The sequence below is a fragment of the Salmo trutta genome, chromosome 7 (assembly GCF_901001165.1).
Source record: "Salmo trutta chromosome 7, fSalTru1.1, whole genome shotgun sequence".
NCBI lineage: Eukaryota > Metazoa > Chordata > Actinopteri > Salmoniformes > Salmonidae > Salmo > Salmo trutta.
Genome location: NC_042963.1, coordinates 3,489,138 through 3,516,356, shown reverse-complemented (window position 1 = coordinate 3,516,356; position 27,219 = coordinate 3,489,138). Strand labels below are relative to the sequence as shown.

The 27,219-nt window shown below is 43.7% G+C and overlaps 1 protein-coding gene across 1 annotated transcript in view; it reads right to left on the bottom strand.

Moving 5' to 3' along the window:
• The window catches only part of roraa (RAR-related orphan receptor A, paralog a), a 307,537-nt gene that overhangs the window by 177,204 nt on the left and 103,114 nt on the right, over positions 1-27,219 (bottom strand). The window contains exon 2 of the mRNA XM_029757645.1: positions 1,835-1,855. Coding sequence (XP_029613505.1) covers positions 1,835-1,855 — 21 coding nt within the window. The remainder of the gene's footprint in view (positions 1-1,834; positions 1,856-27,219) is intronic.

Sequence of the window (27,219 nt, the reverse complement as noted above, 5' to 3'; positions counted from 1 at the left end):
CAGGCATTGTTCGCAGAAAAAAGGATTCCCTATTATACAGTAGTAAAGGGGAAAAAACGGGTTCAATCTTTGTGTAAATAAATACACTTTTCGAAGACAATCATGGTACCAATAATTGCTTCTACTGTACCAGATGTATACTTCTATTGCACCTATTGCACCAGATTATAAAAAAATTGGACACAGAAGAAGTTATAAGGATAATTTAGTAGCATATGGCAGCCTGCGGTAGTGTAAACTGCATATGTTATGTCTACATAAATCTCCCACAGACCACTCCCAGACAGTCCTAGCAAAATTCTCACTTGAGAAATTGCTCTTTGCTTAGAAGCTATTTTTGTTTCTTTTTGAACATTTTAATTGAAAACAATCACATCAAGGTACTTAATCATTACCCAGAAATGATTTGATATTGGCATTGGACCTTAACAGAACATTATTGTCTCGCTACATGGTCTCTGCCTCTATTTTTCAGTGGGTTTCTGAGAAGAGAGATGACAGCAGCCACTTTGCCAGAGTCTGCCAGACCCTTAGGGTGTATCAGCCCCATCCCTCAAAGTGTTCCATATGCAAATAAAGTTTGGGATGGCGGCTTTCAGATGTGATAATTATGGATTTATTTGTAAGCTGTCACTTCTCTTAATGCTCAGGGACATCAAAATAAGTTCAAATAGAAGCATCAGAGAGGATCACATTTGCTGGAGTACCACAGATTCAAAGAACACGTGAAACCCATGACGCTGAAGGTCTGTCAATAAGCAGTCTTTTAGACAGCAATGTGCTGCTGAGACCTTCATTGCATACAACCTGGTTTGAAAAGTGCCGCTAAATATATTCAGATTTTCCACATTTTGTTAGTTATTCCAACATCAAGGCACTTTTATCAGCGGGTGACATACTAACAAAGACAGAGAACACATTTCCCCCCCCCCCATATGGACTGTGTAATAGTGTACAAGTCACATTCTCTTTGATAAAAATATACAGGAATAACTGTTTACATTTTCACATTGTGGAGAGGGTCGGATTGTGCTCAGTGTTGAAAATCAGACCATGGCTACCATTCAGTATCACTACAGGGGAATATCATTGAACAAATGTGAAGATAGCACAATATATTTATGTCCATGCACAAAAGTAGGGAGAAGAGCAACTACTTGAGACCTGACACTTGCATTTGAGAGAGAGAGAGAGAGAGAGAGAGAGAGAGAGAGAGAGAGAGATATAGATAGATAGATAGATAGATAGATAGATAGATAGATAGATAGATAGATAGATAGATAGATAGATAGATAGATAGATAGATAGATAGATAGATAGATGTTCCCAGCTTTGGCAGCAGGGGAGGCCAGGGTATTGTGTCTACTGCCTACCTGAGACTGCCTCCCTGATGGAACTTAATGGCTGTGCCTGGAGAGTGCTATCTCCCACCTGCAAAATTTTCAAACATTGGCCTGTCCTCTTCTAGGAGAGTTCTCTGTCACTGTATAACTGCACATTAAGGGATGATAAAAAACGATGGAATCTACCCATCCATCTTGATTTTCCTGTGTTAGCGGGAAAAGACCAGAATACCTGCCACTCAGTGGAAGAACACTGGAACTGTAGCTCTGCTCTGTGTGACTGCCTTGCAACGGTTGCAGAGGAAGAGACTGCCTAGCTAACATATCGGAAGGAAACAATACCAAATGCAGGAATGTGAGGCCTTTAAACAAATTTTCTTTAACATAAATATGGTCATTTTGTTAGACACAAATATGTTATTTTGTTAGACACAAATACAATCATCTGTTGATGCTGACTGACATACAGTTATAATATGTAGTTCACTTACCTTGCTTGTTCGTGAGTCCACCTACACAGAAGTACATATTTGGTCAATGATATGAGTGTACGTTTAGAAAGTGAGTGGTTCCATCTATTTTTAAATAACTCAATGAGTGTTCTGGATTATGAGACAGGCATTATGACACTTACCTTTTGTACATCAGGTTGATGAAGCAGCGAGGCACAGCACACATCATCACCAAACAAAAACAGAAAAAGGAGAAACACATTAATAACATACAATATCACTAACAGTGACAATTCAAGCAAAATATTATTTCAGTGGTCCCTGGTGTACTGTAATTTATGACTGGTTGAATGACAAATACACACCATAGACAATAGACTACGTTTTAATAGTGGATCTGTTTGGGAAGTAGAGACAGCCCTTCGCTGGTTGCAGGGTGCAGTGAAAAAAAGTACAGCACTTACAAAGCACAGCATAATTTGTTTTGCAGGTTCTTTACCTACAGTATAAGCCTTTACTAAAACTCAGACACACGCTCAACGGGTAACCTTCACAGTAATACCAACGTGCTACTTCACAATGACACTTTGCCTGCCTCAAAGCACACTCACTCACTCACACTCTCTAGCTACAGCACACAAGATAGCATCTGATGAGTAGTGCGATCTAATTGAAGTGTAGATTACTATCACTTGTGTGCTTGCCAGCTCAAAATAATACAAAAGCATGGAGGGAGAAGATAGGAATGTTGGTCCACTGTGGAACAGTACAGTAGCTGTCCAGACTGATGCAATCTGCCTGTCTCAGGAAGACACCCTGGTGCTTAGAAAGAGAATAGCCCCCACCGCAGTCCAGCTGGGGGTGAGTCGTGTGTGACAGACAGGTCCAGACATGTCCCTCTCTCACAGAGACACTGAGGACTTGGTGTTGAGAGACATAAAGTGTTGGAGGACGTGGGCCGGCGTCACTGAGAGCTGACTGGCAGCTGTGACGGGAGTGACATGTCAGCAGTAGGGTAGTAGGGGACCTTGGCTGGATGAGCCTAAGCACTTACAGTTCAAGGACATAGACACATGAAGAGACTTAGAGCCTGGCAAACTATACAAACAAACATGATCCTGCTCTGCTCCTGTGGACCCAGTCAGGATGGGATATGTCTGGAATTACACTAGAAATCTGCAATTATGCAGAGATAGTTGACATACAAAACAGGACATACAAATCAAATCAAATGTTATTTGTCACATGTGCTGAATGCAACAGGTGTAGACCTTACAGTGAAATGCTAACTTACAAGCCCTTTTAACCAACAAAACAGTTTTAAGAAAAATAAGAGTTAAGTAAAAAATAGCTAAGTAAAAAATTTAAATAAAAAAATATATATAAATATATATATAAAACTTAAAGAGCAGCAGTAAAATAACAATAGTGAGGCTCCCGAGTGGTGCAGTGGTCTAAGACACTGCATCTTAGTGCAAGAGGTGTCACTGCAGTACCTGGTTTGAATCCAGGCTGCATCACATCTGGCCGTGATTGGGAGTCCCATAGGGCGGCGCCCAGTGTAGTCTGGGTTTGGCCGGGGTAGGCCGTCATTGTAAATAAGAATTTGTTCTTAACTGACTTGCCTAGTTAAATAAAGGCTACACATATATACAGGGGGTACCGGTACAGTCAATGTGCAGGGGCAAGTGTATTCCTGCAGCATGATAACATTGACCTGCTGTAACAAACCCTTGGTGGAAAAAGGAATTCTAAGACCAATCAACAGAAATAGAGGGGGAGATGATGAGAGAAAGAGACAAATAGAGATAGAGAAAAATAGATAAAGCACCAGAAATGAAAAAAAATGATCAGGTTGAAGTGAAGGAATAAAGTCTGTCAGTGCTCTCAGGAAGGAAGGCCTCATTACTGTACCTCGTGGGCACTCACTCCAGTTGGCCTTTGAAGTTCTTTGGGGTACACCCTTCCATGAAACGAGCATCGTTAATCCACTTGTTAATCAAGTGTGTTCCTGAGCTCATGTCTGAAGTGCCCCTTTCCTCCTTGGGAAATCCAAAGCTTTGAAAGGAGATTGTAGATCAAAAGAGAGGGGATATTTTATTTTATAGACTATTCAGTCAGAGCAACATAATATTGCTTGTAGCAAATCCTACAATTGTGTACACAAGCTCATAATGCAATTTCACATCATGGAATGAATAGGCCTACTGAATTAATATTAAAGAAAGCATTCATGTAATTGCAAACAGATCTTGCAGCTATGTTCTTCTCGATTCCGTAAAGGACTGAATGAACAGTGCATTCAGTCCTTTACAATACAAACCTCAAGATGATTAAAGCACATCTCCTTGGACTAAAAGAATACACAGGAGGAGATTAAAATAAAAACCCTTTCAGGTTTTGAAGGAGGGAGCTTATGTGAGAGAGGGGCTGGGATGGGATGGGTGGGGGCCGTCGTCTCATGGTTGTCTTCCCCGTTTCTCTGCCCGCCCCTGACGAGTGTGTTCTCTCACTTTTCTCCCCAGCAAACAGGAAACAGACAGACAGATGTGAGAATAGGACGCCTCCTCTCGTCTCATATCTCCTCCCAGCCCTGTGGGCTGCTGCGAGGCAGTGCCATGAAGGCCTAGCGCAGTGACTCCCCCCGCTGCGCCTACAACTCTCCTTTTCAGTTCAATTAATGAGCCATAAATAACCCAATGAAGGTGTCAACAAAGAGTGCAATTTATCATGGCTTTCACCACTGCACTTCATGTGAGGAGAATGCTCATCCGCTCGGCCAAATAGAGACAACAACGTAATAAAAAGATTTATTCAGTAGCCGAACACTCCAACCTCAAATTTATCTTGAGCAGAGTGATCTTCACAGGTGCGGTGATTTGACAAATATGTTGGGAATCGTGGGCCTGCTCCTATTGTTAGGGTATCACAGACAGACTGGAAATACATTTGGTTAAGAGCGAGCGACAATATACTCACTAGGCTCCTGTGAGGCTGCCAAGGAGCCGGTGTTAAAGGCACCGCACTGTAGATCACAAGGGCAGCAATTGTCTCCCTCAACAACAAAAAAAACTAAAATAATGGGGAATTTCTGTTTAGTCCTATAGAGTTGGTATAAGCTGCGGGAAGAATTACTTTATCAGTGTCCCACAAATGTCACCTTGAGTAAACTATACGGAGGAAAAATATACAGTACTGAATAATATACAGTAGCCTGTGAATTGAATGGCTGCTAGAAGCAAGCTGCAACTAGAGGTAGTATGGTGTAGTGCTTCTGAGAAAAGAGGAAAACGTATTGAATAATATATGACAGCTGGGTTTTTTGAATCCAACATTAAAAGTGATGACATGAGTACAAACGCAGCTATGCTTCATCTTAGAACCCCAAATCAAAACCTAAGGCTTAAAAGCAATGTTAAACAGCCTATCTTCACAGTGAGATCATTTGCAGGGAAAAAATAAGCAGTGGCTGCTGAATACATGTGAATACAAGCATTTTCAGCCTTGAAGCTAAGCCGGAACTTGAGTGCATATGAATCCTGCTAAACCAATTAATGGTTCCTGTTAACCCACTCATCTTTGGAGAGGATTGTCTTTCTAAATAACACAGGAACACGTCCCCTCTCGAGCAAACAGCCCACACACACTCTGACAAAGACTTACAGATTTTCACTTCAATCTAAGGGCTTTTTCTTACACATCTCAAGCACACTCTTCAACTCACAGATCTTGCGTAACATCACCAATACGGAAAGCCTTTGTCTCGGTATCGATTGAATCCCTTAATCTGAACGCCTCCATACACCAGACACTTTGATGGTTTGTGATACAGTGCATTCGGAATGTATTATTATACCTTTATTTCAAAAAGGAACACAGACTGAGACCCAGGTCTCTTTTACAGCTGGGCCCTGCGTATACATGTTTACACATACAGTTTAGGTACAATGACTAAGAAACTACACAAGACAAACAAAACGATCACAGATAACACATAAAAATACAGCAACAGATTACATTTACACATAGGTTATTCCCCTAACAGCATAAGAACTTGCATTACCCGAAACAGTTACAAGCAATACAAAAAGTAAAAATCCTCCAAAAAATGTTTAAAATGGGCAAGTATTCAGATACCTTGACTTTTTCCACATTTTGTTGTTACAGCCTTATTCCTCATCAATCTACACACAATACCACTTAATGACAAAGCAAAAACAGGGTTTATATAAAAAAAATGAAATATCATATTTACGTAAGTATTCAGAACCTTTACTCAGTACTTTGTTGAAGCACCTTTGGCAGTGATTACAGCCTTGCATCATCTTGGTTGTGACGCTACAAGCTTGGCACCACTGTATTTGGGGAGTTACTCCCATTCTTCTCTGCAGATCCACTCAAGCTCTGTCAGGATGGGGAGCAGTGCTGCACATCTATTTTCAGGTCTCTCCAGAGATGTTAGATTGGGTTCAAGCCCGGGCTCTGGCTGGGCCACTCAAGGACATTCAGAGACTTATCCCGAAGCCACTCTTGCGTTGTCTTGGCTGTGTGCTTAGGGTCGTTGTCATGTTGGAAGGTGAACGTTTGCCCCAGTATGAGGTCCTGAGCGCTCTGGAGCAAGTTTTCATCAAGGATCTCTCTGTACATTTCTTTGTTAATCTTTCCCTTTATCCTGATTAGTCTCCCAGTCCCTGCCTCTGAAAAATATCACCACAGCATGATGCTGCCACCACAATGCTTCACTGTAGGGATGGTGCCAGGTTTCCTCCAGAGGTGACACTTGGCATTCAGGCCAAGGGATTGAATCTTGGTTTCATCAGACCAGAGAATCTTGTTTCTTATGGTCTGAGAGTTGGGCTGTCATGTGCCTTTTACTGAGGAGTGGCTTCCGTCTGGCCACTCTACCATAAAGGCCTGATTGGTGGAGTGCTGCAGAGATGGTTGTCCTTCTGGAAGGTTCTCCCACCTCCACAAAGGACCTATGGCGCCCTGTCAGAGTGACCATCAGGTACTTGGTCACCTCCCTAACCAATGCCCTTTTCGCCCGATTGCTAGGTTGGTCGGATGGCCAGCTCTAGGAAGAGTCTTGGTGGTTCCAAACTTCTTCCATTTAAGAATGATGGAGGCCACTGTGTTCTTGGGGACCTTCAATTCTGCAGAAATGTTTTGGTACCCTTCCCCAGATCTGTGCCTCGACACAATCCTGTCTCAGAGGTCTTCGGAAGGTTCCTTCGACCTCATGGCTTGGTTTTTGCTCTGTCAACTGTGGGACCTTATATAGACAGGTGTGTGCCTTTCCAAATCATGTCCAATTAATTTAATTTATGACAGGTAGACTCCAATCAAGTTGTAAAAACATCTCAAGGATGATCAATGGAAACATGATGCACCTGAGCTGAATTTCGAGTCTCCTAGCGAAGGGTCTGAATACTTATGTAAATAAAGTATTTCTGTTTTTTATTTTTAATACATTTGAAAACCTGTGTCATTATGGGGTATCATTTGTAGATTGATGAGGGAAAAAATTATTTCATCCATTTTAGAATAAGGCTATAACGTAACAAAATGTGGAAAAAGTCAAGGGGTCTGAATACTTTCCGAATGCACTGTACATACTTTATAAATTCAGCAGAATATACAACGGTTAAACAATTCAGATTTTAAAAACCTGTTTAATCTAGGGGGCAGTATTGAGAATTTTGGAAAAAAATATGTGCCCATTTTTAACTGCCTCCTACACCAACTCAGAAGCTAGAATATGCATATTATTGTTCAGGTTTGGATAGAAAACACTCTGAATTTTCTAAAACAGTTTGAATGGTGTCTGTAAGTATAACAAAACTCATATTGCAGGCAAAAACCTGTGAAAAATAGATAAAACAAAAAATTGAATTTTGTGACTGTACTATTTAGTGTCATTGTTTTATAGATACCATAGTGAGAAAGGATTCAGTTCGCAACTCCTAAGGCTTCCACTAGATGTCAACGATCTTTATAAAGTTGTTTGACGCATCTGTGATGAATACAGACCGAATTAGAATGCTTACAAGTTGACACGTCATCACTTCATTTTTTGCGCCTGCGCATAAATCTGAGAAGAGTGTCTTTGTCATAATCGTTTATTCTAGACACTTGATAGGTTGTGTGAAAATATTACTGATGTTTACTGATGTTTCACGTTAAAAATGGACCAAAAGATTAATGCTAAACAACGTTTGACATGTTTAAACAAACGTAAATAGATTATTTACTAGGTTTTCTTTAGCTTTTCGGCGTGACTTTACACTGCCCACCTCATTTTGTGGGAGCCTACTGAACGCTAACTATTTGGACAAATTATGAACTTTGTCAAAAGAAACCACATTTGTTCTGGACCTGGGATCGCTGGCAGCGCCTTCTGATGGAGATAATCAAAGGTAAGGGGATATTTAGAATGTTATTATCGATATTAGATGATGCTAATGCTAACTGTATAGCTTAGCTTAGCTTATAGCTTAGCTTGCTGTTGTTAGCATAGTACCCAGTTTATTGCAAAATGTGATTTCCCAGTAAAGTTATTTTGAGATCTGGCCATTCGGTAGCAATTACGAGATGATAATATATTATTCTTTGAATGACAATATTATAATTTACCAATGTTTTCGAATAGTAATTCCGTGATTTGTAATGCTGGATTCACTGGGAGCATTCGAGCCGAAAAAAATTCTGAATTTCACCGCGACTGTAAATGCTGTTTTTGGATATAAATATGAACTTGATGGAACTAAAAATGCATGTATTGTATAACATAATGTCCTATGAGTGTCATCTGATGCAGATTGTCAAAGGTAAGTGCATAATTCTAGCTAGTTTTCTGTCTGTTGATGCCCTTCTTTGAAATGGCTAAACATTACACACAGCTATTGTCAATGTACTCTCCTAACATAACCTAACTTTATGAATTCTCCGTAAAGCCTCTGAAAATCGGACAGCGTGGTTAGATTTAGGAGATATATCTTTCAAATGGAGGAAAATAGTTGATTATTTGATTATTTGAAATGATTACTCTTGCAGTTTTGAATTCCCCGCCATGGTCACATGACAATGAATCCCAATACCGGGATAAGATCCTGCCCCCTGGCCTCAACAGGCTAGAGCACAAGAAACATGTAAAATACTGTAGGTAAATTAACCATTACATTATGAACTAACTATGCCAAAGGGACATTAAAGGGAAAATCCACACAAAAACTATTTTTGTATTTTTTTCATTAGTCCACTGCTGATACAGTCCCAAAATGTTTTGTATGTCAGCAGTCAAGTTTTCCAACATTTTTTTATTTTTTAAATTTTTTATTCACCTTTATTTAACCAGGTAGGCTAGTTGAGAACAAGTTCTCATTTACATCTGCGACTTGGCAAGATAAAGCAAAGCAGTTCGACACATACAACAACACAGAGTTACACATGGAATAAACAAACATACAGTCAATAATACAGTAGAAAAAGTATATATACAGTGTGTGCAAATGAGGTAAGATAAGGGAGGTAAGGCAATAAATGGGCCATGGTGGCGAAGTAATTACAATATACCAATTAAACACTTGAGTGATAGATGTGCCTTACCTCCTTTGCACTGGGGTGCAAAGGAGCAAGATAAATAAATAAATACAGTATGGGGATGAGGTAGTTGGATGGGCTATTTACAGGTGGGCTATGTATGGTTGCAGTGATCTGTGAGCTGCTCTGACAGCTGGTGCTTAAAGCTAGTGAGGGAGATATGTGTCTCCAGCTTCAGTGATTTTTGCAGGTCGTTCCAGTCATTCGCAGCAGAGAACTGTAAGGAAAGGCGGACAAAGGAGGAATTGGCATTGGGGGTGACCAGTGAGATATACCGGCTGGAGCGCGTGCTACGGGTGGGTGCTGCTATGGTGATCAGTGAGCTGAGTTATGGCGGGGCTTTACCTAGCAAAGACTTGTAGATAACCTGGAGCCAGTGGGTTTGGAGATGAGTATGAAGTGAGGGCCAGCCAACGAGAGCGTACAGGTCGCAGTGGTGGGTAGTATATGGGGCTTTGGTGACAAAACCGATGGCACTGTGATAGACTGCATCCAATTTGTTGAGTAGAGTGTTGGAGGCTATTTTGTAAATGACATCGCCGATGTCGAGGATCGGTAGGATGGTCAGTTTTACGAGGGTATGTTTGGCAGCATGAGTGAAGTGTGCTTTGTTGTGAAATAGGAAGCCGATTCTAGATTTAATTTTGGATTGGAGATGCTTAATGTGAGTCTGGAAGGAGAGTTTACAGTCTAACCAGACACCTAGGTATTTGTAGTTGTCCACATATTCTAAGTCAGAACCGTCCAGAGTAGTGATGCTGGACGGGCGGGCAGGTGCAGGCAGCGATCGGTTGAAGAGCATGCATTTAGATTTACTTGCATTTAAGAGCAGTTGTAGGCCACGGAAGGAGAGTTGTATGGCATTGAAGCTCGTCTGGAGGTTAGTTAACACAGTATCCAAAGAAGGGCCAGAAGTATACAGAATGGTGTCGTCTGCATAGAGGTTGATCAGAGAATCACCAGCAGCAAGAGTGACATCATTGATGTATACAGAGAAGAAAGTCGGCCCAAGAATTGAACCCTGTGGCACCCCCATAGAGACTGCCAGAGGTCCGGACAACAGGCCCTCCAATTTGACACACTGAACTCTGTCTGAGAAGTAGTTGTTGTACCAGGCGAGGCAATAATTTGAGAAACCAAGGCTGTCGAGTCTGCCAATAAGAATGTGGTGATTGACAGAGTCGAAAGCCTTGGCCAGGTCGATGAATATGGCTGCACAGTATTGTCTCTTATCGATGGCGGTTATGATATCGTTTAGGACCTTGAGCGTGGCTGAGGTGCACCCATGACCAGCTCTGAAACCAGATTGCATAGCGGAGAAGATACGGTGGGATTCGAAATGTTCAGTAGTCTGTTTGTTAACTTGGCTTTCGAAGACCTTAGAAAGACAGGGTAGGATAGATATAGGTCTGTAGCAGTTTGGGTCTAGAGTGTCTCCCCCTTTGAAGCGGGGGATGACTGCAGCAGCTTTCCAATCTTTGGGGATCTCAGACGATACGAAAGAGACGTTGAACAGGCTAGTAATAGGGGTTGCAACAATTTTGGAAGATCATTTTAGAAAGAGAGGGTCCAGATTGTCTAGCCCGGCTGATTTGTAGGGGTCCAGATTTTGCCACTCTTTCAGAACATTAGCTATCTGGATTTGGGTGAAGGAGAAATGGGGGAGGCTTGGGCGAGTTGCTGTGGGGGTGCAGGGCTGTTGACCGGGGTAGGGTTAGCCAGGTGGAAAGCATGGCCTGCCGTAGAAAAATGCTTATTGAAATTCTCAATTATAGTGGATTTATCGGTGGTGACAGTGTTTCCTAGCCTCAGTGGTAGTAGGCAGCTGGGAGGAGGTGCACTTATTCTCCATGGACTTTACAGTGTCCCAGAACTTGTTTGAGTTTGTGCTACAGGATGCACATTTCTGCTTGAAGAAGCCAGCCTTAGCTTTCCTTACTGCCTGTGTATATTGGTTCCTAACTTCCCTGAAATATTGCATATCACGGGGGCTATTCGATGCTCATGCAGAATGCCACAGGATGATTTTGTGCTGGTCAAGGGCAGTCAGGTCTGGCCTGCTCGCTGAAGTGTTTTAGGGAGCATTTGACAGTGATGAGGGGTTGTCGTTTGTCCGCAGACCCATTACGTAGGCAGTGAGCGCTGAGATCTTGATTGAAAACAGCAGAGGTGTATTTGGAGAGCAAGTTGGTTAGAATGATATCTATGAGGGTGCCCATGTTTACAGCTTTGGGGTTGTACCTGGTAGGTTCATTGATAATTTGTGTGAGATTCAGGGCATCAAGCTTAGATTGTAGGATGGCCGGGGTATTAAGCATGTCCCAGCTTAGGTCACCTAGCAGCACGAGCTCTGAAGATATTGGAGTTTCAAGAAGCAAAGTGTCACTAGCCACATCATAATGATGATGCAAAATTTGGGTTACTGGCACGACTAGAGAACCAAGATAAATGACATTTCCCCAAATCACGCTTACATTTTCTCTTATCGAGCGCCAGGCACTGGCATGGCAAGAGCAGGCTTGTCAGTCAGTGACAGACAGGCCTCACACCTTATCACAAGGGCACTCAGCATCTCTGGAGCTGTGGTGTGTGCTAGGACTGGAGCCTGGACTGTGGCTGGTGCTGAAGGAGATGGGATGGGGATGGGTTTCGGGCTTATGGCAGAGCCCCCACCACTACTCTCTCCATCCCCTCCCACATGACTACTGCTCCAGCCAGCCAGCCTCCCTCGGAAGCAAATGCAGAAACGAAAATTAATAATTAAGGTTGATAATGACACTCTTCACTAAATAGTGATTCTGAATAAAAATGTGAGGTACATAAATAAGGAAATAATAGAGAGGCTAAAAGATGGACATTTTGAGTGGGTTTTGGGTGAGGGAGCACATTTTTAGACCATGGGCTAAAAAAACTGATCAGACAGACAGATGGACAGAGGGCTGTTTACAGTATGTGTCAGAGCATAGACTGATGACGATCTTGAGGAGCTGACTACAGAGTTTCAATACCAGAAGTAGGGATGTCAAATGTTCAGCATATACTGCACAGACACTATGGACCCTTTAGTCTAGAGCACCTGGTTAATTGTGCTTACGAGCATTTTTAAACTGAACTAGAAATAAATAGATCTAATTATTGTAAAAATGTGTGAGCGCGCTACATGTACTATCATCATATATTAAAATATTGAATGACTTTGACATATTTAATTACTGTATGTTATATTACCCTTTTTTCTCTATGGTGGACAAAACATGTTACTACAATGCACAAGCTTGCAATTTCACCACATAATATTTTGTGGCAATACACATTTATACCTCTGATTAGAGATGTGTTTAAATCGATTGCTTAAAACATATCAATATCTTTGGTTTAGTACCCGTGTTTATGTCATAAGTGCCAGTGTAACACCCTGGCCATAGAGAGGGGTTTTTTGTTCTTTATTTTGGTTAGGCCAGGGTGTTACATTGGGTGGGCGTTCTATGTTCCTTTTTCTATGTTTTGGTATTTCTTTGTTTTGGGCCGTGTGTGTGGCTCCCAATCAGGCACAGCTGAAGCTCGTTGCTGCTGATTGGGAGTCACACATAAGGAGCATGTTTTTCCTTTGGGTTTTGTGGGTAATTGTTTCTGTTTGAGTATTTTCCTAACAGGACTGTTTGCTGTCGTTTTGGTCATTTTGTAGTGTTCTCTTGTTTATTTGAATTAAAATTCTAATGATGAGCACATCCTCTGCTGCACCTTGGTTCCCTCTTACAGACAGCCGTGACAGAATTACCCACCAACAACGGACCAAGCAGCAGAGGAAGGAGCAGCACAAGGAGAGGCACCAGGAGAAAAGCTATCTGGAGTCATGGACTTGGGAGGAAATCCTGGATGGGAAAGGACCATGGGCTCAAGCTGGGGAGTATCGCCGCCCGCAGTGGGAGATCGAGGCGGCGAGAGCTGAGAGGCGCTGGTACGAGGCGAGGGAGCTCAACGGACACGGGAGGCAGCCCCACAATTTTTTTGGGGGGGGGCACACGGGGAGATTGGCAGAGTCAGGTGGTAGACCTAAGCCAACTCCCCGTGCTTACCGGAAGCAGCGTGGTACTGGTAGGACACCGTGTTATGCTGTGGAGCGCACGGTGTCCCCAGTGCGCGTTCAAAGCCCGGTGCGCTACATACCAGCCCCCCGCAAGTGCCATGCGAGTGCAGGCATCGAGCCAGGGCGGATGGTGCCAGCTCAGCGCGTCTGGTCTCCAGTGCGCCTCCTCGGTCCAGGTTATCCTGCGCCGGCGTTGCGCACTGTGTCTCCAGAGCGCTGGGAGGGTCCAGTTCGCCCAATGCCTGCTCTCCGCCTGTGCCGGGCCAAAGTGGGCTTTCAGCCTGGAGTGTGGGTAAAGAGTGTCCGTACCAGAACTCCAGTGCTCCCCCACAGCCCGGTTTATCCTGTGCCTCCTCCTCGGACCAGGCCTCCAGTGGGTCTCCCAATCCTGGTCCATCCTGTGCCACCTCCCAGGACCAGGCCTCCAGTGGGTCTCCCCATCCTGGTCCATCCTGTGCCACCTCCCAGGACTAGGCCTCCAGTGGGTCTCCCCATCCTGGTCCATCCTGTGCCACCTCCCAGGACTAGGCCTCCAGTGGGTCTCCCCATCCTGGTCTGTCCTGTGCCACCTCCCAGGACTAGGCCTCCAGTGGGTCTCAACTGTCCTGAACTGCCAGAGTGGCCAGGGACGCCCGCCAGCCCGGTGAGTCCTGTGCCTACGCCTAGGGCCAGGCCTCTGTCATGTCTCCCCAGCCTGGTGAATCCTGGGTCAGTGCCGTCAGAGCAGCCAGGGTCGCCCGCCAGCCGGGCGCAACCATCGCCGCCCGCCAGCCGGGCGCAGCCAGGGTCGCCCGCCAGCCGGGCGCAACCATCGCCGGCCGCCAGCCGGGCGCAACAAGGGTCGGCCGCCAGCCGGGCGCAACAAGGGTCGCCCGCCAGCCGGGCGCAACCATCGCCGGCCGCCAGCCGGGCGCAACAAGGGTCGCCCGCCAGCCGGGCGCAACCATCGCCGCCCGCCAGCCGGGCGCAGTCAGCGTCGCCCACCAGACCTTCGGCGCGGCCAGGTGCGCCACCTAAGAGGGCGACGTCAAGGGTGGAGCAGAGGCCACGTCCCGCACCTGAGCCGCCGCCGTAAGAAGGCCCACCCGGACCCTCCCCTTCAGAGTCAGGTTTTGCGGCCGGAGTCCGCACCTTTGGGGGGGGGTACTGTAACACCCTGGCCATAGAGAGGGGTTTTTTGTTCTTTATTTTGGTTAGGCCAGGGTGTTACATTGGGTGGGCGTTCTATGTTCCTTTTTCTATGTTTTGGTATTTCTTTGTTTTGGGCCGTGTGTGTGGCTCCCAATCAGGCACAGCTGAAGCTCGTTGCTGCTGATTGGGAGTCACACATAAGGAGCATGTTTTTCCTTTGGGTTTTGTGGGTAATTGTTTCTGTTTGAGTATTTTCCTAACAGGACTGTTTGCTGTCGTTTTGGTCATTTTGTAGTGTTCTCTTGTTTATTTGAATTAAAATTCTAATGATGAGCACATCCTCTGCTGCACCTTGGTTCCCTCTTACAGACAGCCGTGACAGCCAGTCCGTAGTGGACTGTCATTTTCAGACCACTGAGGCTGGAACAAATTCTGGCGCTCTTCTCATAAACGTCTCTGGCCTCACATGAATTCATGGATTTGTGGGTTAAGAAATCATTCAAATGAAAGCAAACCCCTGTCACGAAATTAATTAGATTCACTGAAATTATTATTGGCCATCTACTGAAATAATTTTCTCACAGCAATATAAGTTGATCTTCTCATCGATTGACCGATGTAGTATACCCAAGTTCATTGAGATGTGCCTGTTAGAAGACATGATAAACATGATAAAATTCAGATGAAAACTTCTTTATCGATTCATACAAAGTAGCGAAGAGAGTAGGCCAATCCAAATCCAAGCTCTAAAAATGTAAGGATTCAATTAAAAGGTAGAAAGAATGCATACTTTCGACTTAAATCTGCTTCAAAATCTAAAGCGAGACCTGAAAATGGTTGCCTAGCAATGATCAACAACCAATTTGACAGAGCTTGAAGAATTTTTAAAAGAATAATGGGCAAATGTTGCACAATCCAGCTGTGGAAAGCTCAGAGACTTAGCCAGAAAGACTCACAGCTGTAATCGCTGCCAAATGTGATTCTAACATGTATTGACTCAGGTGGTTGAATACTTATCTAATCAAGATATATTAGTGTTATATTTTTCATGATTCTTTTCAAAATTCTTTAAGCTCTGTCAAATTGGTTGTTGATCATTGCTAGGCAACCATTTTCAGGTCTTGCCATAGATTCTGAAGCAGATTTAAGTCAAAAGTATGCATTCTTATCTACCTTTATCATTGACAAAAAACGGCAATTAAATACATTTTTATCCCAATTTGTAACACAACAAAATGTGGATAAAGTCAACGGGTGTGAATACTTTCCGAAGGCACTGTAGATGTGTTCCCGTCCATTCTTAGAGCATCCATCCAGAGGGTCTGTGCTCATGGTTATCACCACTCAGAACTCTGTTCAAGCAGCTGGCTCAGTTTCATATCATTAACTTTTTCACGTGTGAGTTCCAAATGTCTCTAATGGTTGCCCCAGCGTGAGTTTTTTTTACGAGTGTGATGTCAGAATGCACTCACTGTTCCAAAATGTGATTGTTATGCAACAGGAAGGTTAACCTGCGCTGTCCCCAAACCAAAGCACCCTGCCTGCTAATTATCGATAGGCTGCATTTCAACTTGTCAATTTCAAATAATTTTCTAAAAAGTTGTATTTTTTAACTTCTTTGGGCTAGGGGGCAGTATTTTCACATCCGGATAAAAAACGTACCCGATTTAATCTGGTTACGACTCCTGCCCAGTAACTAGAATATGCATATAATTATTGGCTTTGGATAGAAAACAGCCTAAAGTTTCTAAAACTGTTTGAATGGTGTCTGTGAGTATAACAGAACTCCTATGGCAGGCAAAAACCTGAGAAGATTTCATGCAGGAAGTGGCCTGTCTGACAAGTTGTTGTTGTTCTTGCTTCTGTTTATTGAAGAGTCAGGACCTTAGCTGTAACGTGATATTTCCTACGGCTCCAATAGGCTCACAGAGCCCGGGAAAAACCTGAACGATGACGAGGCAGCCTCAGGCTGAAACACATTATCGCCTTTTCCAAGTGGCCCATCAGAGGACAATGGAATTAGGCGCGTACCCGATTCGACCCCGTGCAGTATTTTCCTTCGGCTGTTTACCTAATTGCAGATTCCCGGTCGGAATATTATCGCTTTTTTACGAGAATAATGGCATAAAAATTGATTTTAAACAGCGGTTGACATGCTTCGAAGTACGGTAATGAAATATTTAGAAATCTTTTGTCACGTTATGCGCCATGCGCACGACCGTTATTTACCATTGGGCTAGTGTCTAGAACGCACGAACAAAACGTCGCTGATGGAACATAACTATGGATTATTTGGGACCAAACCTACATTTGTTATTGAAGTAGAAGTCCTGGGAGTGCATTCTGACGAAGAACAGGAAATGTAAGACCATTTTTGTTATAGTAAATGTGATTTTGGTGAGTGCTAAACTTGGTGTGTGTCTAAATAGCTAGCCCTGTGATGCCGGGCTATCTACTCAGAATATTGCAAAATGTGCTTCATCCGAAAAGCTATTTTAAAATCGGACATATCGAGTGCATAGAGGAGTAATGTATCTATAATTCTTAAAATAATTGTTATGCTTTTTGTGAACGTTTATCATGAGTAATTTAGTAAATTGTTAGTAAATTCCCCGGAAGTTTGCGGAGGGTATGCTTTTTCTGAACGTCACATGCTAATGTAAAAAGCTGGTTTTTGATATAAATATGAACTTGATTGAACAGACATGCATGTATTGTATAACATAATGTCCTAGGTGTGTCATCTGATGAAGATCATCAAAGGTTAGTGCTGCATTTAGCTGTCTTCTGGGTTTTTGTGACATTATATGCTAGCTTGAAAAATGGGTGTCTGATTATTTCTGGCTGTGTACTCTGCTGACATAATCTAATGTTTTGCTTTCGCTGTAAAGCCTTTTTGAAATCGGACAGTGTGGTTAGATTAACGAGAGTCTTGTCTTTAAATAGCTGTAAAATAGTCATATGTTTGAGAAATTGAAGTAATAGCATTACAAAGGTTTTGAAAATCGCGCCACAGGATTCAACTGGCTGTTACGTAGAGGTTAACATCAGTTTTGAATTTATGTGTGTTCCGCCTCCTCATTAATTCACATAGAAGTAGCCCATTTCACTGTTGCGGACAATTTATGTTTGTGGCTTTACTGAGCCGGACAAACTTCTCTCTTGGACAAGAGCCCAAGCACTTCCCCAGTGTTTCCCCAAATCAAGTATACAAACATTTACGCATCTCCAGTCAGAACAGAACCTGCACAAACTCTTTCCCCCTGCCACATTTTCCAGCTGGCGCCCGCATAGCCTTCATTGTAGTTTTCCTTATTAATAATAACTTTGGACATGTGTGTTTTCCTATCAAAGTAATTGCCTTATTACGTTATCATTATAGTTTCTGTATATTGTGTTGACGTTTCTACTGTAGCACACCGTTTATATCTATGGAACATAATGTATTTACTGTTTTATTCACATTTTCAAGTACCGGTGACAATCACGCATTCTGATTCTTGGATAGATTGTAATGGACACATATGTGTGTAAAATACTTTTTGGAAGGGTGTACTGATTATGATGATCTAATGCTAAGCTAAATTCAGTTATGTGTGGTGCCATTTTTGTTGACATCATCCAATACATCCTGGTTGTCACATAAACGTCTGTCAGACCAAAGATGTTATAACCAAATGAGGTGAAGGGATGGTTCACTCGACTGACTTAGATTCTAACTATCATTACTCAGGGTTTCCAGCTCAGACCCCCCTGTCCAGGGTTTTATTTTTTAGCTTATAAACTTCTCCTGTGTTTGCCCCACATTTATTAACAAATCCTCCATCATAGTAATACTTCCTGCATCATATTCCCCACGATACCTTCCCCCATTTCTACCCCCCATGGACTTGAAATCCCCTACAAATGTAAGGGAAGACCCCCCCTGAAATGGACAAAAATGAATGGGATCTTATTGGCACCGTACGAAATATATACCCGATGTACAATACCACTCATTTGGATGCCATTTCATTCAAAACATATTGCAAATGTCATATGGCAAATGCTAAGTGTCACACAGCAAAAATCCAATAGATGGCGAGCGCGCTCCACCGTAAAGTTTCTTATTGCAAATGTAACACAAGTGAAGACCCAAGAGTAAATTTTTGAAAATATGAAAACATTCAAAAACGTATCAACCCCTTAAAAAGTGCTTTCTGGACCGTTTTTCAAAATTCTTTCGATTTCTTTGTCAATTACACATGTATAAGAACTGTATGAACATACTTCTGTCATATTTTATTGTCCTAATATATATTTTTGTTTTTTACTTGTCCATAAGGCATATGTTTTGTCCATTTGCAATATGATTTCATAGGAAGTCAAAAGTCCCTTTTTTTCTTCTTTTTTTGCCAAATACCATAAGAATTGTCCAAATGCAATATGAAAGTATTGAATGTGCCAAATCAGGATGTTTTGTCCATTTGCCATGTACGATCATAGGAAGTCGGTTTCCAAACCCAAAAGTCAGTGAACCATGTGCAAATGGCATTTATACTGCCCAAATGATATATAGCCCTGTGTTAAACCATGAATTAACCTAGATGGTCTATTTGTCATGTATGATGAGGGAGAAGTGGGACTCTGTTGTTTTTTAACTATTTTTTAAAAAACATCCAAAATGAGCAGGGGCGCTATTGGATGGGCACGGGTGGGGGGTGCTCCCTACCCAACCGTAGACCCCTTGCTCCCCCCTAAAGGCATTAAAAAACATTTTAAAAATTTGATTCTGATAACCCATTCCAATCACCAGGTGCACGGCTGTCCATTTGCAATATGTTTCAATGGGCATTTACCATCACTGTCACAAAATCCTTCGTTGTGTTGCAGGGAAGACCAAAATGCAGCGGAGTTGTGGATACTCATATTTTTAATTGGTAAAAGGCAAAGCATCCACCGGAAAACAAAACAATAAATGATACTCACAACATGGACAGTCTCACAGGCTATGCAAACGCAGTGCAAGAACATTCCCCACAACCCCAAAGACAAACACACACACCTATATAGGACTTCCAATCAAAGGCAACTATACACACCTGCCTTCAATTGGAAGTCCCAATCATCAACCCAACATTTAACAAACACAAACCCCCTGCCACATCCTGACCTAGACAAAGCAATACGCCCTCTGCTGGTCAGGACGTGACAGTACCCCCCCCTCAAGGTGCAGACTCCAGGATGCACCTAAAAAGAAAAACACAAGAAAATCCCCAATACCCCAACAAAACCCAACAAACAATAACCCCTAAACCATAAGGGAGGGAAGGGAGGGTGGCTGCCGTCAACGACGGCACTGTGCTACACCCTCCCTCCCCAACCCACCTATCCTGGAGGTGGCTCCGGTTCTGGCCGTTCCAGGCTGTCGGGGCAGTCTGGCAGCTCGGGGCAGTCTGGGCAGTCTGGCAGCTCGGGGCAGTCTGGGCAGTCTGGCAGCTCGGGGCAGTCTGGGCAGTCTGGCAGCTCGGGACAGTCTGGGCAGTCTGGCAGCTCGGGACAGTCTGGGCAGTCTGGCAGCTCGGGACAGTCTGGGCAGTCTGGCAGCTCGGGACAGTCTGGGCAGTCTGGCAGCTCGGGACAGTCTGGGCAGTCTGGCAGCTCGGGACAGTCTGGGCAGTCTGGCAGCTCGGGACAGTCTGGGCAGTCTGGCAGCTCGGGACAGTCAGGGTAGTCTGGCCACTCCGGCAGTTCAGGGCAGTCTGGTCACGCCGGCAGTTCAGGGCAGTCTGGCCACGCCGGCAGTTCAGGGCAATCTGGCCACGCCGGCAGTTCAGGGCAGTCTGGCCACTCCGGCAGTTCAGGGCAGTCTGGCCACTCCGGCAGTTCAGGGCAGTCTGGCCACTCTGGCAGTTCAGGGCAGTCTGGCCACGCCGGCAGTTCAGGGCAGTCTGGCCACTCCGGCAGTTCAGGGCAGTCTGGCCACTCCGGCAGTTCAGGGCAGTCTGGCCACGCCGGCAGTTCAGGGCAGTCTGGCCACGCCGGCAGTTCAGGGCTGTCTGGCCACGCCGGCAGTTCAGGGCAGTCTGGAAACGCCGGCAGTTCAGGGCAGTCTGGCCACGCCGGCAGTTCAGGGCAGTCTGGCCACGCCGGCAGTTCAGGGCAGTCTGGCCACGCCGGCAGTTCAGGGCAGTCTGGCCACTCCGGCAGTCCACTCCGGCAGTCCACTCCGGCAGTCTGGCCACGCCGGCAGTTCAGGGCAGTCTGACCACTCCGGCAGTTCAGGGCAGTCTGGCCACTCCGGCAGTTCAGGGCAGTCTGGCCACTCCGGCAGTTCAGGGCAGTCTGGCCACTCCGGCAGTTCAGGGCAGTCTGGCCACACTGGCGACAGTTGACTGGCGGGCAGCTCTGACGACTGTTGACTGGCGGGCAGCTCTGACGACTGTTGACTGGCGGGCAGCTCTGACGACTGTTGACTGGCGGGCAGCTCTGACGACTGTTGACTGGCGGGCAGCTCTGGTGACTGTTGACTGGCGGACAGCTCTGGCGACTGTTGACTGGCGGGCAGCTCTGGTGACTGTTGACTGGCGGGCAGCTCTGGTGACTGACTGGCGGGCAGCTCTTGCCCCGTCAAACAGCCCTTGGGCCCCCCCCTAAAAAAATCTTGGGGGTGCCTCTCGGTCTCCCTTACCCGTCGTGTCTCCCAGTCCTCGCCAGCCTTCTTCCGCTGCTTGGTCCTGGTTTGGTGGTGGGGAATTCTGTCACAAAATCCTTCGTTGTGTTGCAGGGAAGACCAAAATGCAGCGGAGTTGTGGATACTCATATTTTTTATTGGTAAAAGGCAAAGCATCCACCGGAAAACAAAACAATAAATGATACTCACAACATGGACAGTCTCACAGGCTATGCAAACACAGTGCAAGAACATTCCCCACAACCCCAAAGACAAACACACACACCTATATAGGACTTCCAATCAAAGGCAACTATACACACCTGCCTTCAATTGGAAGTCCCAATCATCAACCCAACATTTAACAAACACAAACCCCCTGCCACATCCTGACCTAGACAAAGCAATACGCCCTCTGCTGGTCAGGACGTGACAATCACGAATTTGACATGCTCAAAAATACTGCAGAAATGCAAAATTGACTGGCCCGATGAACTCGGGATGGCCGGGCAGTGATAGTGGTTCCTCTCCATCGCTCGTTGTGTTGATTTCATCATGTCCATTTGGTGATGTTTTTTCACTGTTGAATCTTATTGCAAATGTACTGTCCATTTGCCTAATATTTCAATGGGCATTTACCATCACGAATTTGACATGCTCAAAAATACTGCAGAAATGCATAATTGACTGGCCCGATGAACTCGGGATGGCCGGGCAGTGACTGTGGTTCCTCTCTATTGCTCGTTGTGTTGATTTCATCATGTCCATTTGGTGATGTTTTTTCACTGTTGAATCATATTGCAAATGTACTGTCCATTTGCAATATGTTTCAATGGGCATTTACCATCACGAATTTGACATGCTCAAAAATACTGCAGAAATGCATAATTGACTGGCCCGATGAACTCAAGATGGCTGGGCAGTGCTAGTGGTTCCTCTCCATCGCTCAATGGTGACATGAGAGAAGTGGGACTAGTTTTTTAATGATTTTTAAAAAAATGTCCAAAATGACTAGGGGCCCTATTGGATGGGCACGGATGGGGGGTGCTCCCTACCCAACCGTGGACCCCTTGCACCCCCCTAAAGGCATTTAAAACAATTATAAAAATGTTATCCTGGTAACCCGTTCCAATCACCAGGCACACGGCTGTCCATTTGCAATATGTTTCAATGGGCATTTGCCATCAAGAATTTGACATGCTTAGAAAAACTGCAGGAATGCGAAATTGACTGGCCCAATGAACTCGGGATGGCCGGGCAGTGATTCTGGTTCCTCTCCATCGCTCGTTGGTATTGATTTCAGAATGTCATTTTGGTGATGGTCTATCACTGTTTAACCTGTTGGGGGTAGGGGGCAGTATTTACACGGCCGGATAAAAAACGTACCCGATTTAATCTGGTTACTACTCCTGCCCAGTAACTAGAATATGCATATAATTATTGGCTTTGGATAGAAAACACCCTAACGTTTCTAAAACTGTTTGAATGGTGTCTGTGAGTATAACAGAACTCATATGGCAGGCAAAAACCTGAGAAGATTTCATGCAGGAAGTGGCCTGTCTGACAAGGTGTTGTTGTTCTTGCTTCTGTTTATTGAAGAGTCAGGATCTTAGCTGTAACGTGACACTTCCTACGGCTCCAATAGGCTCTCAGAGCCCGGGAAAAACCTGAACGATGTCGAGGCAGCCTCTGGCTGAAACACATTATCGCCTTTGCCAAGTGGCCGATCAGAGGACAAAGGGTTTAGGCTCGTGCCCGAGTCGACCCAGTGATATATTTTCTTTCGGCTGTTTACCTAATTGCAGATTCCCGGTCGGAATATTATTGCTTTTTTTAAGAGAAAAATGGCATAAAAATTGATTTTAAACAGCGGTTGACATGCTTCGAAGTACAGTAATGGAATATTTAGAATTTTTTTGTCACGTTCTGCGCCATGCGCGCGACCGTTATTTACCATTGGGCTAGTGTCTAGAACGCACGAACAAAACGTCGCTGATGGAACATAACTATGGATTATTTGGGACCAAACCTACATTTGTTATTGAAGTAGAAGTCCTGGGAGTGCATTCTGACGAAGAACAGGAAAGGTAAGACCATTTTTGTTATAGTAAATGTGATTTTGGTGAGTGCTAAACTTGGTGTGTGTCTAAATAGCTAGCCCTGTGATGCCGGGCTATCTACTCAGAATATTGCAAAATGTGCTTCATCCGAAAAGCTATTTTAAAATCGGACATATCGAGTGCATAGAGGAGTAATGTATCTATAATTCTTAAAATAATTGTTATGCTTTTTGTGAACGTTTATCGTGAGTAATTTAGTAAATTGTTAGTAAATTCCCCGGAAGTTTGCGGGGGTATGCTAGTTCTGAACGTCACATGCTAATGTAAAAAGCTGGTTTTTGATATAAATATGAACTTGATTGAACAGACATGCATGTATTGTATAACATAATGTCCTAGGAGTGTCATCTGATGAAGATCATCAAAGGTTAGTGCTGCATTTAGCTGTGGTTTTGTTTTTTGTGACATTATATGCTAGCTTGAAAAATGGGTGTCTGATTATTTCTGGCTGGGTACTCTGCTGACATAATCTAATGTTTTGCTTTCGCTGTAAAGCCTTTTTGAAATCGGACAGTGTGGTTAGATTAACGAGAGTCTTGTCTTTAAATAGCTGTAAAATAGTCATATGTTTGAAAAATGGAAGTTTTCGGATTTTAGAGGAGTTTGTATTTTGCGCCAAGCCCATCATTGGATATTGGAGCAGACGTTCCGCTAGCGGAACATCTAGATGTAAGAGGTTAAACATATTGAAAAGGGACAAAAGTCAGCCAGAAAGTCACCATCCATCAGTCAATTAGATATCATTCTGACACCAAACTGATTCAAACTGACACCAGACCCACTTTTTTAACTCGATTACAAGCCAACTATCACATATTTCAGAGCAGGCCCATAATTCACAGCGCCTTCTGTTTAAAGCATAATAAAAACATAAACCACGTAGTTACGTTCTAGCTGCGGGTCCAGTTCTGAAATTATGTCTAGGCCTAGCTGAGGTGAACCAGAGTCCCAAGTTTCGGCTCGATAGGTCAATTGGAGCCCGAGCAGCGACCTTAATTGGTGCTGAAATCCTAATTTTCCGGGCATTGCTATGGGGTCCTTGAATGAGGTATCGGACAGAAACGTTGGGGTCCGTCTCTATGGGGCGAGGCAGTTTCAATGCACCTAGTCTTACGACTCTGGGACTTTTCTAAATGTCGTCATTTTCGTAATGGTCAAAATCAATTGAAGTTATTGCAAATGTACGAGGCTGTTTCTCATTCAGAGAACCTTCTAGAGCCACATAACTCACCGTACACTATTGACTTGAGCTCTAGAACAGGTTTCTAAAGTTTCAGAGCTCTAGGTCTGACGGTTCATTGACAGTTTGAACAAAGGTAACTATTGCAGGCTCTGTGTGTCTTTAAGCCCCACACTGTGTCACTCCATCCTTGCAGTGTGTGCGAGAGCTTTTCTTGGAAATCTGATGGGATAAATGACTGATTTACAGTTCATGAGGGTTACCTAGTCACACATATGAAGTTCTGAAATGATCTGACCTTTTTAACCCTTCAAAACAGCCCCTATGATCCCAATTTAAGGCACTTCTGGTTGACACAGGACACTTAAAGTAAACACATATCCTCATTGGGGTAGGCTTTCACAGAATCCTGAGTTTTAAGTCTTTACGTAAAGAACTGACTGATTTACACAGGATTGAATGCACTATTTCTCACAAACTGCAGGTTTGGTTATATCAAAACACCTTTTGGGTTAATTTAACCACTTCCGGTTGTTCCAGGAAGCTTGGAATCAACCCAGGTAGACCTCAGAGTGGCCTGATGGATAGTCATCGAAGACAGGTTCATAAGACATTCATAACCTACATAGGCTTCAGGTTGAACTTAGGGGAGCAGCGAATGTATTCCTATGGGGAGAAAAGTCATTGCAAATTGTTTGATGAAAACACCTTATTTTCACTGTTAAGGGTTAATGCCACATGGTCAATGTGATGCTTGAACAGATCGGGAGGCCCTCAAGAATGTTCCTGAGGTCGAATTGTGGTTCTAACCCTAACGGTTCTCCCGCTGTCCCCCAAAAGCACTTGAACTTTAGGGCCAGGCTTCATTTTGGGCCTACTTTTTTTCACAGTTGCTGCGCTCAGAGCGAGCTATGGTCAAGCGGGGTCTCGTTGAACTCGGCACAGCCTAGAGATTATGGTAATGCCATTGCAGGCTCTGTGTGTCTTTAAGCCCCGCACTGTGTCACTCCATCCTTTATGTGTGTGTGTGTGTGTGTGTGTGTGTGTATATGTGTGTGTGTGTGTGTGTGTGTGTGTGTGTGTGTATGTGAGAGTTTTTTCTTTGACATATGTTGGGAGAAATTACTGATTTACAGTTCATGAGGGTTGCCTGATCACACATATGAAGTTTTGAAAAGATCTGACCTTTTTAACCCTTCGAAACAGCCCCTATTACACCATTTTAAGGCACTTCTGGTTGACACAGGACGCTGAAAGTGAACACATATCCTCCTTGGGTTAGGCTCTTATAGAATATTGAATTTTAAGTCTTTACGTTAAGAACTGACTTATTTACAGAGGGTTGAATGGGTGTGTGTTATTTCAGAAAATCACTGAAAATCACAAATCTCGCAGAGCTCCGAAACCCGCCTTAATGGATTCAACTGAACACGCTGCAACTGGATCTGTAAACATCACCAATTGTACATTGTACGATTTCTCCTAAATTACGATAGATAAATGTCTGGTTCTTTTTTTCCTGACACCGTAGGATCATGTACTTTGATGTACTTTGACGTGAAGCGGTCAAATTAGCACTCTATTTTCGTTTTTGACCTTTAACCTGTTAGGGTATAGGGGGCAGTATTGAGAATTTTTTGAAAAAATATGTGCCCATTTTTAACTGCCTCCTACACCTACCCAGTAACTACAATATGCATATACTTATTATATATGGATAGAAAACACCCTAAAATTTCAAAAACTGTTTGAATGGTGTCTGTGAGTATAACAGAACTCATTTGGCAGGCAAAACCCTGAGACAGATTCTGACAGGAAGTGGATACCTGATGTGTTGAATTGACTTTGAGCCTATGCCATTGAAAAACAAAGGGGGTGAGGAATATTCTGGCACTTCCTATTGCTTCCACAAGATGTCCCCAGCCTTTAAAAAGTGTTTTGAGTGTTCTACAGTGAGATCTGACCGAATAAGAGCCATGGAACGTGATGGTCCATTAGACACCTGGCGAGCGATTTGATGGCGGGTACTCTCATTCCGAAACGTTTTAAAAGAAAACCCAATGGTCCGCCTTGAATTTTATTCATGTTCTGGTTAAAAAAGGCCCTAATGATTTATGCGATACAACGTTTGACATGTTTGAACGAACGGAAATATATTTTTTCCGTTCTTGAAGTGAAGTGAAGTCCGGCTGGCTTAGATCATGCGCTACAACACGGAGGTTTTTCGACATAAATGATGAGCTTTTTTGAACAAAACTACATTCGTTATGGACCTGGGACTCTTTGGAAGTGACATCTGATGAAGAGAATCAAAGGTAATGGATTATTTATATAGTATTTTCGATTTTAGATTCCTCCAACATGGCGGTTAGTCTGTATCGCGATGCGTATTTTTCTGGCGCAGTGCTCAGATTATTGCAAAGTGTGATTTCCCAGTAAGGTTAATTTTAAATCTGGCAAGTCCATTGCGTTCAAGAGATGTAAATCTATAATTCTTTGAATGACAATATAATATTTTAGCAATGTTTTCTAATATTAATTAATTATTTTGTTGTCATGACTTGACTGCCGGTATTGGAGGGAAACGATTTCCTGAACATCAACGCCATAGTAAAACACTGTTTTTAGATATAAATATGAACTTGATAGAACTAA